Raw genomic sequence first — 19,566 nt, 5'->3', positions numbered from 1 at the left:
AAAGCATATATCCAGAATTCTAAATGGCCAAAAAAGAGACAACAGAAACTTAATTTGCACAGACCAATGATACTGCTGCTTTGAGCTCCCAGGTTAAGGTAGTAGAGTGAAGTAGCATGGGGCAGTGGTAGGATCTTAAAATATTCTCTAGCATAGCTGGGGAGAGGTGGGAGTTGATAGCACTGTTCCATCTAAACTGAGCGGGAGTCCTCCATCTACATTCCTGCCAGTGGGTGGTGCTGTTTCACTATCACATTTTCAAGAGCAAGGGACAGGTAAGCTCTTCAGGACTAAAGGGAACCTACCTGTCTCTAGAGATTGAAAACACAATATTGAAGCACTGCCCCCACTGGCAACAGTGCAATTGAAGGACTCCCACTCAGCTTAGAGGGAACAGTGGTTGATAGGTCATTTAGAATGAGCAGTAGGTATGCTTGAATATATAAGAGCAAAAAAATAAGGAGCAATCTCCTTCAGGCAGCAGGTTTCTACATATGACACCTAAGTAGATCAAAATAGGAATGAGTTACTTTACCCAAAGGTGTAAGGGTAGGAGGTTAAAATGTTCTTATTTGCCTGCCTCTTCCATAATAGTTGATAACATTTTATTATTACTATTATTTACAGATCCTTCTCTAACAGTAAGAGCTGATCTTATTGGAAAATATTCTAATCGAAAATATACTTATGAGCCAGAAGACATGGAAACGTGTAAGAATTCATGCATATTTAGTATTTACTTTATAGGGCTGCAGAAAGATTAAAAATTTTAAACATAATTAATCATGTGATTAAAAATGATTAATCACAATTAGTTGCGCAATTAAAACATGCCTGCCAGCAACTTATTCTACATCTCTCTCCCTCCCTCCCGCCCTTTGCTCCCCATTCCAATATCTCATTTTATAATATAATAGTTATTTAATACCAGTGTAGACCCTTTGAAACTCAGCAAATGGGCTTTTTGTGTATGTGCATGTGTTTTTGTGTATGTTGGGAGTGGCCAAGTGACTGTGCGTGTGTCTGTGTGTGGGTGTGTGGGAGTTTCTCCCTTATATGGTAGGGAAGCCCGGCCCACTGCATCCCAAGATGCACTGTGCAGGGCAAGGCGCCACCATTTTGAAGGTGGAGCTGGAAGAGGAGAGAGTGTGCTACTTCCTCCTCCATCATGGAGGTACTGGGGGTAGGCCGCTAGACCACCAGGGTGGGTGGGGGATTGTGTTGCCCACTTGAGCCACCAGGGATGAAACGATGATGGGGTCCAATTAGATTGAAATGAGCTCTGCAGTATTGAGGGGCTTGGGCACTTTTTGCCTACTGATTATGGATGCAAAGGTAAATGTGGGCGCTAGTCTGGCACTAATGGCCTCTAGCACCCACATTTACTTTTGATCATCGGGCTGGGCTGTCAGCGCTGAGCCCAGATATTCAATGCCGGGCTGTTTCCAGTGACCAGCATTGATTATCCAGTTTATTTTTGGCCACTTTGAACTTAACTGGCCAAGCCGATATTCAGCGCTGGCAGGTCAAGTTCAAACCGGCCAAGGATCTACCAGGTATTCACAGAGCCAAATTTGACTGCTTAACTGATACTGAATATTCCCAGCTAGCTGGTTATATTGCATGATATTCAGCGGGAGATAGCCGGCTATCTCCTGCTGAATATTGCCAGATACCCATTTATGTACCATTTAACCAGCCAGGTGCCATTCCTGGCTGGTTAAATGTTTTTGAATGTCGAGGGGTCCATTTCTCTTGGTGCGTGTTTCTGTGGGTGTTGGGGTGTATTTGTGTATACAGATGAAGGGAGTGTGTGAGGTAAGGGGAGGGGATCATGGGTGTGGTGTATATGCATGTATCTGAAGACAAAAGATGCATGTCTGCATATGTGTGTCTGGGGGCAGGGTGCATGCATGTGTGTATGTCCAAGGGAGAGTGGATGTGTGGATAGGTTATGTTTATATATATGGAGGTCAGGGCAAGGGTGTGCACTGGGGGGCTGTATGATTGAGGTGTAGGGAGCTGGTGAGTTGGAGTGTGTGTGTGTGTGTGTATGTGTATGTAGATGTGTAGAGGGATGGGGTATATGTATGTATTAGATGTGTGTGGATGTGGGATATAAATAGGAGGTGAAGGATGTGAGTTTGTGATTGTCTAGATGTGTTATCTATCAGGTAGGATGTTGGGGAAAGTATGTGTTGAGGGACAATGTGTATGGCTGAGGGCAATGGTATATGTATAGGTTTGGGGTGTTTGGGCAGTATGGGGTGTGTGCATGTGTCTGGGCAGTGTGTGTTGTGAGAGCAGATGTTGCATAGGAGATTTTGTCAAAAAGGGACATCTAATATTCTGAACACAGCATTTTGCAAAATATGTATATGGACTTGCAGGAGTACACTTGTACTGTGAAGCATATTCAGTGGGAACAGCCATTTTACAAACAGGCCCACAAAAAGAGCAGTATCACTTAGGGTTTCCTGCATGTCAGTTCTGACAATTATACATGCAAGTACTGATTTTGCAACCTGCACATGGGGCCAGCCCAAGAGTATCTGATGCCTTAGGTGAACTTTCATCTGTGTACTCCTCAAGGGGCAGCTCATGGTTCAAAGCCTTCCCCATGGTGTCCAGCATCTCTCTCCTTCCCTTCTCTACCTCTTCCCTCCCAAGGTTTCCACCATCTCTCTCTTTCCTTCTGTCCCTCTACCTCCCCACTGCCCTGTGAGGTATTTAGGTCTTACGTCCCTTCTTCCAAGGCAACAATACGGCAGCTGTAGAAGATTCATCACTGCCTGTGCAGGGCCTTGTGTATCTGTGAATGCTCAAGGCCTGCTGGCTCCTGCCCCCTCCTAACTTCCTGTCTCAGAGGTGACAGAAGCCAGCAGACCTTGGGCATATGTAGATGATCCAGGCCTTATGCCTGCTGCAATGCATCTTCTACGGATGCTGTCTACTGAGTCACCGCTAGCAGAAGAGAAATAAGACCTTAAAACCTACATAAACGGGATGCTGGATACCAGGGGGAAGGGGAGGAAGGAAAGATGCTGGAGACCAAGTGCTGGTGCTGCCCCCTAATTTGTGGTATTTATACATACTGTTCTATATTTTACAAAACTGGACATCCAGGATCAACCAATAGAGTCAAGTGAAATAACTCTTGTTAGAAAATATTTCAGTAACAATAAAAACTATTCAATATCAGAAAGTTTTATTAAATCATCAAAAAAAATGTAAAAAAAAAAAAAAGCCCAACTATACATGCATTGTGCTATTATTACAAATATAAGTTATCAATATATAGCATATTTGATTTTTAATTAATAAAAGTTTATTTCTTATTGAAGTTTTTATAGTTACTGAGATTTTTGTGTTGTATTTAGTTGTAACTATATTGACATTATAGATACCCAATTAATATGTTGTTAGAAAATATTTGAGATGATCATGTCTCTTCTTGTTATGTAGAGCTTCACTAAGTGGCGTAGGAAGGGGGGGCAGGAGGGGCGGTCCGCCCCGGGTGCACGCGCTCGGGGGGTGCCGGCCCCGCTGGTTCCCTGCTCTCTCTGCCCCGGAACAGGTTACTTCCTGTTCCGGGGCACAGAGAGCAGGGAACCAGCGGGGCCGACGCAGCTCCGAGTGACGTGCACTCGGGACGGATCGGCCCTCCCGCAGGTAAGAATGCGGTCCGGGGGGGGTGCACCGCAGAGGGGGGGGGGGGGTTGCACTGTGCTGCACCTGGGAGGGGGGTGTGCAGCGGGGACCCGCCCCGGGTGCCATTAGCCCTCGCTACGGCACTGGCTTCACTGGTTGACATTTGAGGCTAACGTTCTGTTTAGAATGGCCTGTTTTCTTTACAAACTATTGCATGGTTTATCCCCAATTATCTGTACTCACATTTTCAATTTTCAATTTCTGTTACATCTAGGAGGACTATTTGTAATCACTTGTTCTCCTTTCTTTCACCTAAAGGAAAAAAAAGGAGGTTGAGTATGTTAGAATTTACTTTAGCATTCCAAGCTGCTCGACATTGGAAAGAGTTTGCCCAGATATTCTTTTCTTCTGATTCTTACATGATATTTAGGAGAAAGGTTAAGACCTTTATTATTTTTAAAAAAATGTTTAATTAATTTTATTTTATTATTCTCAGAGGTTTGCTCTGGTTTTGCCTTACCTTGTTATCAGTTTTAATCTGTAAGGTATTAGCAGGTTATAAGTTTGTATGGTATGGTAACATGGGGTGAGAGACTGTTCTGCATGGACACTTAGGTGACCAATGTCCTTATTGAATACAGGAATCGGCACATCTAAGTGCCCCATTTACATCCACCATAGATCTGGTAGAAATGGGGGCCTAAATGTCAGCCTAAATGTTAGCTATACCTATGGCTTATCCATGTGAACACACCCCTTACAATACGTGCTATGTCATTTAAGATCGTATTACACCAATTGTGTGCACTACTGGCATTTTTGTGGGTATATATACATTTAGGCGTGAAAATAGTGATTTACACTTAGTAAATGAGCCCCTTTTCATATTGCAGTGAGAAAAATAATGAGTAAAAAGCCTTTAGGTCAAATTAGGCAGTAGTCTTTGAACAGAAGATTTGACCATAGTGACAAATGTTTCTGCTGGTAAAGTTGCTTAACATTTTCCTTATTTTCTTCCTTTCTCTAGTGGAAGGTAACATGAAGAAGGCCTTACGACTCCTTCAGACAGAGCTATAAGTTGAGTTCACTCACCACCATAACCTCCAAGAGGTCACATGTTGCCATGCAGCCATTAGTAATTTCAATATACTCTTTGACACTGTATTGAGCCTACTATTGACAGAGAACCAAGTTGTTTTTTTTTTTATCAGATTAATGCAATACAGACAGTAATGTGAGAACAATGTGTGATGGTATCTTCCAGGCCTAGTTGCTCAGTCCCCATTCTATAAAATATGCATACTTCTGTCCCACCTGTTTATTCTCCACTATTTAAAATCCCTCACACCTTCTAGAAACCTGTAAAATCTCACATTTCTCTGAAATATCTGCCAATAGGGATGTAGATTTGTGAGCATGCATTTAGGTCATTGGGCACCTAAAAATTACAAGTGCACACAAATCATTTGTATGTAATGTACACCTACAGATTATCACATACAAAATTGATTTGCATGCTCAAAAAAGTTCTTGCAAACGTAAAAACAAATATGTGAAATGGACAAAAACAATACCCCAAAACTAGGGAAAATTCATTTACAATAAACATGAACCTTTTAGTTTACATTTCTTTTTATTTATGTTGGTTTCAATAGAGATTATCATTTACTCTGTACGAAATTCTGTCATGTCCATTTTATATTTCATAGTATAGTAAGTATAGGAAACCATTCAATCAATTAATATAAAACAAATATCAAACACTACAAAATCATATACTGAGAAAAGCATTCACAGATATATTTCCTATGGGAATTGCTCTCTTTATGGGAAATTCAACCCTTTATCATTATGGTGAAACTAGAGAATGACACGGGGATAACATTTTGTCTCTTTCCCTGCCCCTTACCCGTGGGTTCTATTTCCGTCCTCATCCCGTCCCCGCAGGCCCCGTCTCCATCCCCATCCCATCCCCCCAGGTTCTGTCCCCATCCCTGTGGGCTCTGTTCTCATCTGCAGAAGCCTCAAACACTTATGATTTTATATTTACATTTTTTTATTAAAGTATAAAAAGGAACAATATGCTGTGCAACTGTTGTGTATAAATTACAAATAGAAAACAACAATAACAATGAGCAACGATAATAAACCCTACCACCACCACCCTCTACCCTTCCAACCCCAACAATAACTGACTTCTACTACCCCAAGGAATCCTAATCCACTTTGTCAAAATGTCCAGGGGTACAAAATACAACCCGTTCTGTATGCCCTAGAAGGGAGAAATAAGCCCTATGAAGCATTGTTTATGATTTTTTAATGTGTGGATGAATAAGAAGTCAACAATCTCAGGATTCAGTCTTGCTCTCCTGTCTTCCACAGTCCCTCCTGCAATAGAAGATGTCTTCTTAGAAGATGTGCTGGTAGCAGGTTGTACAGGATCTCCCATGCAAATTGTGCTAGCTGTGGCCAGCGTGTGTGCTTGTTTTTCCAAAAAATAAAAATATTGTTGTCTGCATCAATCAAACATAAATTAACAGTCCAGTTCATTAACAGGCTTGAAAGTAGAAAGTGACATGGGGACAGTTTGTCCCTGTCCTCACGGGCTCTGTCCCCATCCCCGTGGGATCTGTCCCCATCCCAATCCCCGCAGTTACTGTGGGTCCCCATCCCCATGTCTTTCTCTAGGTGCAACTTATTTGATGTCCGCTAAATATTTCTCTAAAGAAGCCCTTACTTTCTGGATATGCCATCTATTCCCCAACTTAGTTTTGACTACCATTTGAAATCTTTGGCACTGAAAGTGAGCCTTATGGGCCTGTTTTACTAAACTGTGCTAGTGATTCCCGGCACGGCAAATGTGCCGCAGTCCATTCAGTTTGAATGGACTGCCTCGCATTTGTCACGTGGAAATCGCTAGCACAGTTTAGTAAAAGAGGCCCTATTTAGTAAAAGGGGTCCTGTTTACTAAGGCGTGTTAGCATTTTTAATGCGCCTACAATTAGCACGTGCGCTAACCATGTAGGCGCCTATAGGGTTATTGTAGGCGCTTACATGATTAACACACGTTAAAAACGCTAACGCGCCTATAATGCGGCTTAATAAACAGGGCCCTAGATTTGAAAATAACAATTTTCAAAAGAATGTTCTATTTGCAAAGAAAAGATTTTCAATATAATTTGCCATACTTCTTTACAAAATTGTAATACACTTACCCCCTGTTTCTCTAAAAGTCGCCAAAAATTGCGTGTGCAAATTTGGTCACATGCCCATTTTGTGTGCACAGTTTATTTGAATAACAAGCCAATTAGTGATGATAATTGGCTTTTTAACAAGCAATTATTGGCACTAATGGAAATCAATTAATCTATGCACATGTAAATTTAGGCATGTGATCTACGTCTAAATTTTACTCATGTCCTGGAAAAGTGGGTGTTGAAATAGGAGGGTCATGGGCATTTCAGGGCAGAGCATGCTGTGGATTCCATTATGCGTGCAGTTATAGAATAAGGTGGTTCCACACATAGGCTGGAGCATTTCCACCATGTTTTCATTGGTGCACATGGATACACCTAGATTTATATGCAACCCCTGCTCTTAAGCACAATTCTATAAACCACACCTAAACATGGCTTATAGAATAGTACTTAAGTGCTTTTTTTGCACCAATTTTTTAGGCACGATTTATAGAATCTAGCCTTTAGGGTGGAAGTTATCTAAGTGGATTACTGTTGAGATGGGCTATTTTACTGTTAACCCCAGTTATTAGTAACTAGGTCTCATTGCATAAAATGAGACCTGTGGTAAAATAGCTCAAATTAGTGGTAAAATAAAATGTATTAGGGGTTCTTTTACTAAGGTGTGTTGACAGATTTAGCGCGCGTTAACTGTTAGTGAGTGCTAAATCCGTTTGCTTGCCTTAGCAAAAGGACCCTTTAATGAACATAAGTGTTGCCATACTGGTACAGACTGAATATCTATCAAGCCCAGTATCTTGTTTCCACCAGTGGCCAATTCAGGCAGGGCCGGTCTTAGCAACTGTGTAGATCAGTTTGGTGGTGCTCCCACACCCCACCTAGCCCCACCCCTTGTTGACAAGGTGAGTTTTAAAATAAAAACAAATCAAACAAAACTTGTACAGAAAAACTAATTCAAATAAGCACAATGCTTTCATAGGAAACCTAGTATTAAGCAATGAACATAACCAGAAATTATTCAGTTCAAATCCACTATAATTAGGAGTTCCAATTCTCATGACATAGAAGAGAATATAAAGAAAAATATTAATTAACTAAGAAAAGATCCAAGTATATGGGCAAAATACTTTAAAATTCCCCCATAACTGTAAAAACTGACACATTTATGTACATTTGATGATTAATTTAGTTTGTTATAACATCAGACAGGGTTTGTGAAATAAAGTTTTGAAATCACCTCAGTAAGGCCAACACACAGTCCCTCCACTGCAAAACACTAAGCACAAACTCATGCAGAAACACACTCAGAACCTTACTGTACCATAACAGCACTAACTCCCAGGATGCAAAGAGATGCAACCTTATCTGTGAAAAGGCAGCACTGTAAATATTATACAATATCCTAAAACCCAATACACTATCTAGTGACAAAAAAAGAACAAACCGGACTACTACAGATCTCTACACAAAAACTACATGCTAGCCTAGCAGAATAACACACCTTACTCCACATGCGAAACACGGAGTATCAACAAATATGAAACAAGGACTAACAGACCAGTAGTAAAGGCAAAAATCTGAACTGGAAAACACAGGAGTCAGACTCTGCAAGTACAACAATTACTAGAGATGCAGAAATGGAAATACAAAATATCAGAGATGCATATTTTCCAAAGCTGACATGTTCCAACCGATAAATTAAAAAATATATATATTTTTTTCTACCTTTGTAGTGTGAGCATTTTATTTTTACACTTGATTCAATCCGTGTCTCTTCTGCTTTTCCTGGATCTCCTGCCCATTTCATATTTCTTCTCTCTCCGGGTCTGCCATCCATCTTCTCTCTGCATCCCATCTGTCCTGCCCAGCATCTCTCCTTTGTGTTCCTGTTCAGCATCTGCCTTCTTAGCGTCCCTATCTACCCTCATACCCCACAGGTCCAGCATTCCTCTCTATCCCATGCCCCCCTCGTGATCTGGCATAATTCCTTCTCTCCGTCTGTGGGTCCAGCACCTCTCCTGTTCCACTCCCCACCCCCCAATCCAGTCTCTGTCTCTTCCCTCCCCCAATCTGGTCTCTCTCTCTCCCCTCTTGTGCTCCCCTTTCTGGCAGGTCCAACCACCCCCTACACCCACCCATCCAACACATCTCCTTGCTCAACTCCCTCCTGGCTCAGCACATCTTCATCTCCCCGCAATGCCCCCCTTCCTCCTGGTCCAGCACATGTCCATCTCCCCACAATGCCCCCTCCTCCAGGTCTAGCACACATCCTTCTCCCTCCAGCCCCCTCTCCAAACCAGCACATGTCCACCTCCTTCTAGCAGTCCTCCCCCCCTCAATGGGTACAACATATTTCTCCCCCCCCCCTCACCTAAACTCCAGTGTCCCTCCCTCCCAGATCAGCTACAATTGCATCATCCCCTTCCCCAATGCCTGCTGCGATGAAGACATGCTGATGTGGCTGGCATCAGAGCTTTCCCTCTGCCGGTCTCATCTTGGCGCCTTCTGGTTGAGGTAACTTCCTGTTTCTGCACGGGCAGGACCAAGGCAGGGCCGGCAGAGGGAAGGTTCTGACTTGACACCAACCTCAGCAATATGTTTTAATACAGGCATCAGGGAAGAGAATGAAGCAACTTTAGTGGATCTGGGAGGGATGGAGACACTGGATTTTAGGTGGGGTGAAAGAGAGAGGGACATGCTATGGCCAGCGCGGCATGGGGCCCCTGGGAACGTGAGGCCCTATGCAATCGCCGCTGTCGCCCCTGCCTAAGACCGGCCCTGAATCCAGGTCACAAGTGTACCTGGCAAGATCCCAGAACAATAAAACAGATTTTATACTGCTTATCCTAGAAATAAGCAGTAGATTTTCCCAAGTCCATCTTAATAATGGCTTATGGACTTTTATCCAAGCCTTTTCTTAAACCGCATTGATAACTACACCCCTTAATAGTAGTATAACATATGCACCAATGTTCCTATATTTTTCTTGCATGACCAACATAAATTGGAAGAGGTAAGGTATAGAATATGCATGTTATGTGGTGTCCATGTGTATGATGATAGACAAAAGTCTTTGTGTAATATTCACTGAGGACAGCACCCTTCAAATTTTGTTTTTGATTGTGCACATCCCTGTCTGGCAATACTTACATATCTAACTGTATGTAAGAATAGCAATTTCATAGAGACTTAAAAGTCCATAGTTATAGTATTTGTCCAGTTAATTTTTGTAGTTAGCTGGACAAACCTTGATGGCTGGAATAACCCTTCCCTGCTTAGCAGATACATTTTATCTACACAACTCATTGTTTGGACTAAATATAGCCACCTAAAGAAGTTTTTTCAGGCTATATTTTCATTTTGGTTGATCACTGATAACTGGCTAAAACTGAATGCAAACTCAGTCCATCCAAATTTAAACTAATCATCTTTAGACTAGATATACAATATCAGCAGATTTTGGTTGCAAATTTAGAAAACATTAACCTGAAAATTTTGCCTGGTAATGTTACCTAGACACAGACAGCTGAACTTCAGCCTCATAGAAGATTTTGAAAGATAAAGGCAATGTTTCTGTCCCTTATGCCTTCTTATTGTGATGCCACAGGCCTTACTCAACACATAGCTTATAATTGCTAGTCTTTATAAGTGCAATGAATTGTTTTAACTTACATGAACTTAGTATTTAGGCATTTGCAGAACTACTGAGCGATAGTACTCTTTGCTCTTTTGCCAACATCTTTTTGTCTCTTCATCACTGTGGGCATTTACAATTTGGTTTGGTGGGAAAAAAAACTTTATTTCCTGACATTATGGGCCATGTGTCCCACTGTTATAGGTCAGAGTTCTGAGTGCCCAAACTGAAATTAAGATCTAGGTCTTAAATATATTGCACTGGTGCTCCTTCTGCAATGTTGTAATCAGTGTGCCCTAAATCTAGCCACTAGGTGTCACTGTTATGTGGTAAGTGGGACACCATATTCCCAGAGACAAATCTTACCTGAGAATTGAACCCAGGTCTTAGTCAGAGCTACTGACTGAACCATAAGGATTCTATCAGGGTAGTCATGACTCCCTTCTCCACTCATTGTTCTAAAACATTTACATGAAGTTTATAGAGGGCAATAGAGAAAGGCATAGTGATACATCATTTCTTCTTGCCTGGACATAATGCTGAATTGGCCGTAATACTTATGTTATTGACATAAAAATAAATGTAAATCTGGAAATGAAAATGAAATAACCCTTCTAACTTTATGATGAAGTTTTACAATTACAGATTTTTTTTTGTTGTTTTAGACCACTGTATGTTTCAAATAAGTAGAGCATTATAAAAGAAAATGACATTGTACTGCATGTATGAGATAAGTTTACAGAGCAGAGAGTAGTGATTGATTATACTTATGGTAAAAGGAAGGTTTAATACATAATACTGTAACATTACTGTACCTACAATCAATAAAGAGCATTTTGTGATTACCTAGATTAAAAGAATGAAAGAACTTCAAATGGTGGGAAGTTCAATTTTGTAGATGCTGTCTAAGTTAGAAAAGAGAAATCCAACTCCAGTCGTTCGCAATTTGCAACTGATTTTACAAAAAGAGTTGCAAATTGTGAACGACTGGAGTTGGATTTCTCTTTAGATTTATCTTACAAAAGGCTCTCTATTCAGTGACCTTTTACAAAAAGGTCACTGAATAGAGAGCCTTTTGTAAGATACATCTAAAGCCACAGTAAAAATATGTGTATTATGGCAGAACCTTCAGTGAAATGATCCAATTTATAAAAAGGCACAAAAAAAAAAAAGAAGTAGGGTTAACCAAAAAGAGGGGAGCTGGGGAGCCTTAAAGACAAACTGGTGTTCCTGAATTCCAAGAGATCAAGCACAACTTCCAAATGGAATTAAGTCATTTTATTCTTCATATCATAACTCACTCCGAGGACTTGACCCAGATTATGTTTCGGCGATGCCTGCATCAGGTGTTCAGGATTCTGGTAAATATCCCCAAACAGCACAATCACATGTAGGGTAAATAAATGTGACCATCACTATTATCACTAAAGCTGTGTGTCCTTAGCAGCACCAAACAGAATGCTGGTAGAGAAATACCTCTCTTGTTGTGCTTGGTTGATCTTTTGACATTCAAGAGCATCAGTTTGGTTATAAGCTCCTCTAGGTCCCTTTTTTTTTGTCTACCTATTTTGTGAGGTACCCAGTTCTGCTGTTTTGCTTTTCAACTTATTTAAAGAAAAAACACACATTCAATAAGAGTACATTTGAATACTGTCACTTACATATATAAGCAGTATATTTTGCTTACACATATACCCCGGGATTCTATATATGGCACCTTAATTTCCAAATGGAAATCTAAGCGTATTCTATAACAATGCACGTAACTTAATTGGTTAACTAGCTAATTAGTGCTGTTGATTGGATCAGCACTAATTGGCATTGATTGAGATTTACGCACACAACTCGCTAAGCGTATTCTGTAACACAGTGCACCTAAATTCTAAATCGCATGTTGAAAAGGGGACATGGCCATGGGCATTTCTAAAATCTATGTATGTTGTTATAGAACATACCCGTTCGACACCTAATTTAGGCATCAGGATTTATGCTAAGTAAAACATGGCGTAAATGCCCGTGACTACATTTGGTCATGTTGAGAGGCACTCAGCGTTATTTCATATAGCACATAGAAATTTAAGCTTATTCTATAAAATTTAGGCGTACATTGCAGAATATGCCTAGGTGTATTTTATTTCCGTGTGGAATTTTCAGGCACCATATATGGAATCTAGCCCATAAGTACTAGATTTTACAAAACTGATGGGCCGATGATCAGAAGCAAATGCAGGTGCTAGAGGCTATTAGCGCCATATTAGCGCCTGTGTTTGCTACCGCCCCATGATCAGAGCTCCCAAGCGCATGAAACAATGCGCTCATTGGCTCTGAACGCAACTAAAACAGGGCCTTTAGCACTAGTAGCATGGAAATGCATGCCAAACATGTTCCTCCCCAATGATCAGCAAGCAGCGCACCAAACATTGGTGCGCTGTCCATGGCAAAACCTACGCCATCTCGGAGCTGGCATTAGGGTTTGCAGACCATTGGAAAAGAATGATGAGCCCTGTCCAGCCCTGTGTTTGACAGGTCTGGGCTTTTGACAGTCCAGACCTGTTAAACAAGTGCGGGAAGATGTGCTCAGGCACAGTCCTCCCACACTTTGCCCTATGATCAGAGATAATAGTGCGCATAAATTTAAATGTTATTATCAGTGATCATAGGAGTGGTAAAGCCCCACACTGTTCTAGTACTGTTTGGAACAGCGCAGGGCTTTCAATCATCTGGGCATGAATGTCCAAGGGAAGCAAATTAAGGAGCCAAGCTCCAAAATTCTAATTTTTTTTAATTTTGCAGGTAGTTGTAAGCAGCAAAGAGATCATCAAAATTCTCCTCTCAATCACTTCTCCAAAGCCCATGCCCAAGTAAGCACTGGGCTGATACTTGGCCAGGTGCACATGCCTGAAGGCAAAATAGAAAATACACGTGTATTTTTAGGAGTATTTTTATAATTTTTTTTTCTGCATGTAAACCCTGGTTTACTCTCAAAAAGGGAATTTATAAAATTATACCAAGGATTGATTACACATGTGCAAGTACACACAATGCTAAAAAGGGGTATGTTTTTACAGGAACCTGCATGTAGGCATGTTCAGGACAGTGACATAGAGGGGCATTTTCAAAAGAAACGACCATGTTGCGATTTGGACGTCTTTGCAAAACGTCCAAATCCAGGGGCGGGGGAAACCCATATTTTCGAAAAAGGATGGACGTCCATCTTTTATTTCGAAAATACCATCAGAGATGTCCAAATCCTTAAATTTGGACGTCCCTAGATTTGGACGTCCTTGGATCTGGACGTTTCTGACTTTCGGCAATTTTCGAAACCAAAGACGTCATGTCAAAAACGTCCAAATGCAAGCCATTTGGATGTGGGAGGAGCCAGCATTTGTAGTGCAATGGGCCCCCTGAACTGCCAGGACACCAACCGGGCACCCTAGGGGGCACTGCAGTGGACTTCATAAATTGCTCCCAGGTACATATCTCCCTTACCTTGTGTGCTGAGCCCCCTAACCCCCCCCCCCCCAATACCCACTACCCCCAACTGTACACCACTACCATAGCCCTTATGGGTGAAGGGGGCACCTATATGTAGGTACAGTGGGTTTGTGGTGGGTTTTGGAGAGCTCGCTATTGCCTCTACAAATGTAACAGGTAGGAGGGGTATGGGCCTGGGTCCACCTGACTGAAGTGCACTGCAGTACCCACTAAAACTGCTCCAGGGACCTGCATGTGCTGTCATGGACCTGAGTATGACATCTGAGGCTGGTCATCTGGTCATTTCGGGCACCTTTTTGAGCCTTATTCATAAAAAAAACACGTCCGGGTGAAAACGTCCAAGTGTTAGGCATGTCCTTGCTTTTTTCGATTATGGATCAAAGGCGTCCAAGTGTTAGGCACGCCCAAGTCCCGCCTTTGCTATGCCTCCAACACCCCCCCCCCCCCTTGAAATTTGGACATCCTTGCGATGGACTGCAGTTGTAGACATCCAAAATCAGGTTTCGATTATACCGATTTGGACATCTCTGCGAGAAGGACGTCCATCTTCCATTTTATGTCGAAAGATGGACGTCCTTCTCTTTTGAAAATGAGCCTGATAGCCTCAGGAGGACCAGGGGAGCCTGGGCCCTCCCAATTTGAGCTCAGGCCCTCCCCTCCAAAATTGTGGCACCATTGCTACAGCTAGCCCGACCAGCTGAAGAAGTCCTCCTCTGGCAGCCAGAAACTCCCCAGGACTTCTGGTTAGTAGCCCTTTCCATGGGCTGTTGCCATGCTTCCACCCCCCCCCCCCCCATGCATGCTTGGTTTTCATACAAGTTCAAAAACTGAGGGGCCCTTTTACAAAGGAATGGGCGGGCTAACGCACAGGTAGCATGCACCAAATCGGTTCTACCTCCAGAGTAACACATGCACCTGGCGGTAATTCTGAGTTTGGAACGTGCCGAATCCCACGGTAGAAATATTTTCAACTGTGGGGGCATTCCTGGCAATAATTGGCAGCATAGACACATTGGTGCATGCTGCATGGTTACCACATGAGTAGTACATGAGCCTTTACCGCTAAGTCCATGGCTGGTGGGAAGGGCTCAGGCTGTAAATAGGCACGCGCTAGTTTAAATTTTTACTCACACCCATTTCCCAGCCCATTAAAAAATGGCCTTTTCCCACTGCCATGCTACCACTCCTCCCCCCCTTCTGCACATTCATGTTTTATGCAAGTATGAAAACTAAGCATGCTTGAGGGTATAGCATGACAGCAGCCTATGGAGAGTACTGCTGACCATGAGAGTTGGGGAATTTCCAGCCACCAAAGGAGGACCTGTTCAGCTGGAGGGGATTGGGGATCCCCACCAGACATAGCAATGGTGCCACAATTTAGAGGATGGGAGCCTGAGCCCAAAGTGTGTTTGGGGGGGCAGGCTCCATGGAGTTCCCCTATGGTTATGGCATTGATTCATCTTGAGCTACAGCTGAGAAACATATGAGCTAAATCCAAAATTATTTTTCTTTGCTGGGATTATTGGGCTGCTAACTACAGCCTGATGCTCCCGAGGAGCCTCTTAAAGGAGCTGTGTTTTTAAAAAAAAATCCTATGTCTAGTCCCTTCAAGCCCTAATACCCCCTAGACACATTGTAAGGTCCCCCGATTAATCTGTGCATCCTTATTTGGCAGCTTGGCCCTTGTGGCATTACTACATGACTACTTCTAGAGGTTGACCAGTGCCATTTTGAGCCTTAGTGTCTGACAGGATAGGAATGGCTAGAACTAGCTCCTGCCTGCCCACTAAAAATCTGGGGAAACCCCTGGTAGGTGTCAAGGTAGATTTGGGTGTTAGGAAGCCTTGCGATATATCTGTGAATCATCAAGGGGTCGGGGGACATTTTCAAATGGATTTTTGAATACAGCTCATTCAAAGTATATCAGGCCCAATCTGAGGCCCACTGTCTATGTTACTGCAGCCAGTAACATGTAATTTTATATTTATCCTGGGACTGAGGTACCTCAGGTTAATAACTCCCACAGTAAATATCACTGTGGTTAAATGCGTTATTTTACTGCAGTTGAGCTGTGCTGCTGATTATGCTTTCTTTAGTTAACTGTATAATGTATCTGGCAAACTTTAGGCCAGTCATTTATGTAGCCACACTGAGCCCGCAAATAGGTGGGAAAATGTGGGATAGAAATGCAATAAAATAAAATAAATAAATAAATGTAGTCCAATTTAACCAATTAAGTTTACCTGAACGATGCTGAGTATCATCACCCTTAGGGTAAAAGTTAACTATGCCCCAGCATACTTCTTTCCCTGTCTCTTCTGAATAAAACAAACTTTGTCCAGTTCATTGTCAAACAAAATTTGTGTGGTCTGTAAGAGGGAAATTTTAAATTCTAAGCCATGTCCTGAAGATACCTGAATATCAGCACTTTATTTTTATGTAGTATGAAGTGATTGCACTTCCTTGAAAGCATTGTAAAGGTTACTGACTAGATAACATGAATCATATATTCTTTTTTTCAAATTTGTAATTCTTTATATTGTTACTATGTAAGCCGCATTGAGCCTGCCATGTGTGGGAAAGCGCAGGGTACTGTATAATTATGGTACAGCCAGAGACCCCCCAACCGGAATGGTGGCGGGCCCAGTCATAGAGCTCAGGCCATTACAGACCTTGGCTGAGTCAGAAATCTCATGGCTGACATAACTGGGAGCTTACTGGAAAAGTATGGCCTAGTTTGTAGCCCGGATTGAGGCCTAAATAAGCTAAATTAGGAAAAGTTAGGTCAATAGATATGGAAACAAAATGGAGGATTTCAGCACAAAATGGAAGCCGTATCTGTTGCAGAGTGGAATTTTCTCTAATGTAAGTTAGAAAAACAAGTTGAGAAATGAGACTTTCCTGTGAGCAGGATTGTGGTCAGCCATGGTGTGAGAAAGGAAAGGTGTAGCTGGATGCAGGGTCTTGCTTAAGATTTGTGGTTAAGCGAGCTAAACACAAAACCATGTTAGCAAGATAGAAGCTACTCATTAGCATGAGCCAATCAGTGACAACCATGACATTAGCATAGATCCAATCAGGTATATCTACTGTCATATTATCCATATCCTGAGGGCACCTATAAAAATCAGGGTATTTCCTGATTTAAGTTAGAGAGAGAAGGGTTGGCACTCTCTCTCTCCAAGGGAAACCAATGTGACCAGCAGAATTGACAAATTACCTAATTGCTTTCCCTTGTAAAACCTTTAATTGGTAAAAGAAATTATAAAAGATTAGGAATTAACACCTGTTTGCAGCTGGATTATTATATTCCTATAATTAATTGATTGTACGTGCCTGTTGTCAATCACTGATTTGACTTGTATCTTGGTAAATAAACTCCTCATCCCAAATGATGATTTGTGGGCTTCACTTAATGATGAGAGGCTGTAAGTATAAATGCTTTTGCTGTATCAGGCTGTCTTTCGCTGCATTGTATAACTTGTAACCTAAATCCAGTTTGTCATAAGGCTGGTATCTTTTCCTTAGACCTAACATCTCTCTTAGTGGCAATTCCTTTTAGAACTTCACAACTCCTTGATTACCCCAGTACTAGTGCTATTTAGAGATGGAGTCAGATTTAAGGTCACTTCAGCCTTCTTGGGGGGGCTCGGGACCCCTTAATTCACAACATTGGTGACCCCGACGTGATTCGAACAAATGTAATAAATAAAAAAATCTGTAAGAAACTGCATTACCTGCCAATCAAATTTAGAATTTACATTTTTTTCTCCTCATTTTCGAGTGCCTACTAGGGATGTGCATTCATTAGCATAAATATGTCTTGTGAAAGTGCCTTAAAATATTTAGTACACACAAAATCAATTTAATGTGCATTAACCTAAGGATTAACATGCATTCAATTAATTTTCATGCATTAAAACATGTTAAATGCACTAAAACTATTTATGCAAATCAGGGAAAAAACATAATTTTCTGGTAAAGAACTGGCATTTTTTTGCCTGTTCACAATCCTAGGTGGTAATTCTTTAAAGAGGGTACCAACATTTAGTCCTCAAGAACAAACATAAATGATCAGAATGCTAATACATATGTGCACATACACGCATACATGCCAATAATCCAGCTATGAGCTATTTTATAAAATGACACAAATGGGTTGATGTGCAGTTTGAAGCAGGGGCGTAGCTACATGGGGGCATGGGCCCCCGTAGATTTGGCCCTGCCACCCCAGCCGCCAACCCCCTCAACCCCCCCTCCCGCACCAACCCTCCCCTGCCGCCGTCGGGTACCTTTGCTGGCGGGGGTCCCCAACCCCCGCCAGCCGAAGTCCTCTTCTCCGGTGCGGCCGTGTTGCTGATCTGCAAGGGCAGGCTTCTGTTTCCGTGAGTCTGACGTCCTGCCAGAGAAGAGGACTATGGCTTGCGGGGGTTGGGGACCCCCACCAGCAACAGTGCCCGGCGGCGGGGAAGGGTTGGTGGCGGCGAGAAGAGGGGATCGAAAGGGTTGGCGCCAGGGGGGTCAAAGGTAGTGGTGGTGGTGGGGGAGTGAAAAATGGTGGAAGGGGGTTAAAAATGGCGGGGAGGTCGGCAGCACCAGGGGGGGCTAAAATGTGCCTCCTCACCTCGGGCTCTGGAACCCCCTCCCACCAAAGTCTGGCTACGCCCCTGGTTTAAAGGTGGGTGTACAAATACCTGGAGTCTGGCTGACCAAAAATCAAAAAACCTAAAATCCCCAAATTACCTCTGGTGAAAATTCTAACCGCCAATCATACAAACCAGGGTATGATATAATGGAAACAATGTCAGTGAAGTAATTGACCCAGTAGTATACCAACTCAGCAGGTGCTACATATAATTGAGTATAATTGAATATAAGGAGAGGTCTCAGAGTATAAACTCACCCAAACGAGACTACACAAAGTGTTTTACGTCTCTAAGGGTGGACAAGCATCTCAATCACAGAACTTAATGTGTTTTTATATAATTTTTGTGCTTGCAAATGCACCCCTATGCTATAATACTTATCAAACTTTCCTACAGCATGCACCCTCTGCCAATGTAGGCTACCAATAGATCAGTTCCATCACTGATTTCCAATGACCTCATATGCACAAAACATAAGTGCTATAATATAGCTAACTAAGTAGCTTATATATCATTTGCATTTTACTTGTCCTCTATATATAAATAGGATAAAGGCACTTAGCGTTATGATGTCAGAGGGGCCTCAAATCGAACAGGCAAACTCCTGATCAATGGAGGAAAATTCCCATATATAATTGTGTCAACGCTGTAGTTCAACTAAACCAGCTGTTTCTACTCCGGTTCAGTTCTGTCCATGTCCATAAGCGATAATCCACTCTGGTAATGTTATTAAAGCCGGACTTATATAAAGTCCAATTGGTATGTCGATCAGCTGTCTACCAAACCGGATGAGCTCACCGTAGGTCCCATTCTGCTCAAACACAATTTCCTAAAAAGTAAATACAACGAGAGTCCGACTCTGCAGGCAGGGTTTCGAAAACTTCTTCAGGAACTCTTCATTTGGTAAATTTCTACTTGCAAAATGTTCGCTACCGGGACAAAC

General features: G+C 42.2%; 1 protein-coding gene across 3 annotated transcripts in view; it reads left to right on the top strand.

The window, feature by feature from the left end:
• The window catches only part of LOC115469118 (anterior gradient protein 3-like), a 67,182-nt gene extending 61,907 nt beyond the window's left edge, over positions 1-5,275 (top strand). For all 3 annotated transcript variants that reach the window (XM_030201449.1, XM_030201457.1, XM_030201439.1), the window contains 2 exons: positions 628-711; positions 4,679-5,275. In XM_030201449.1, coding sequence (XP_030057309.1) covers positions 628-711; positions 4,679-4,728 — 134 coding nt within the window. In that variant the 3' untranslated portion in view covers positions 4,729-5,275. The remainder of the gene's footprint in view (positions 1-627; positions 712-4,678) is intronic.
• Positions 5,276-19,566: the final 14,291 nt, after the last annotated feature.

The sequence above is a fragment of the Microcaecilia unicolor genome, chromosome 1 (assembly GCF_901765095.1).
Source record: "Microcaecilia unicolor chromosome 1, aMicUni1.1, whole genome shotgun sequence".
NCBI lineage: Eukaryota > Metazoa > Chordata > Amphibia > Gymnophiona > Siphonopidae > Microcaecilia > Microcaecilia unicolor.
This window is presented reverse-complemented; position numbering and strand designations above follow the sequence as displayed.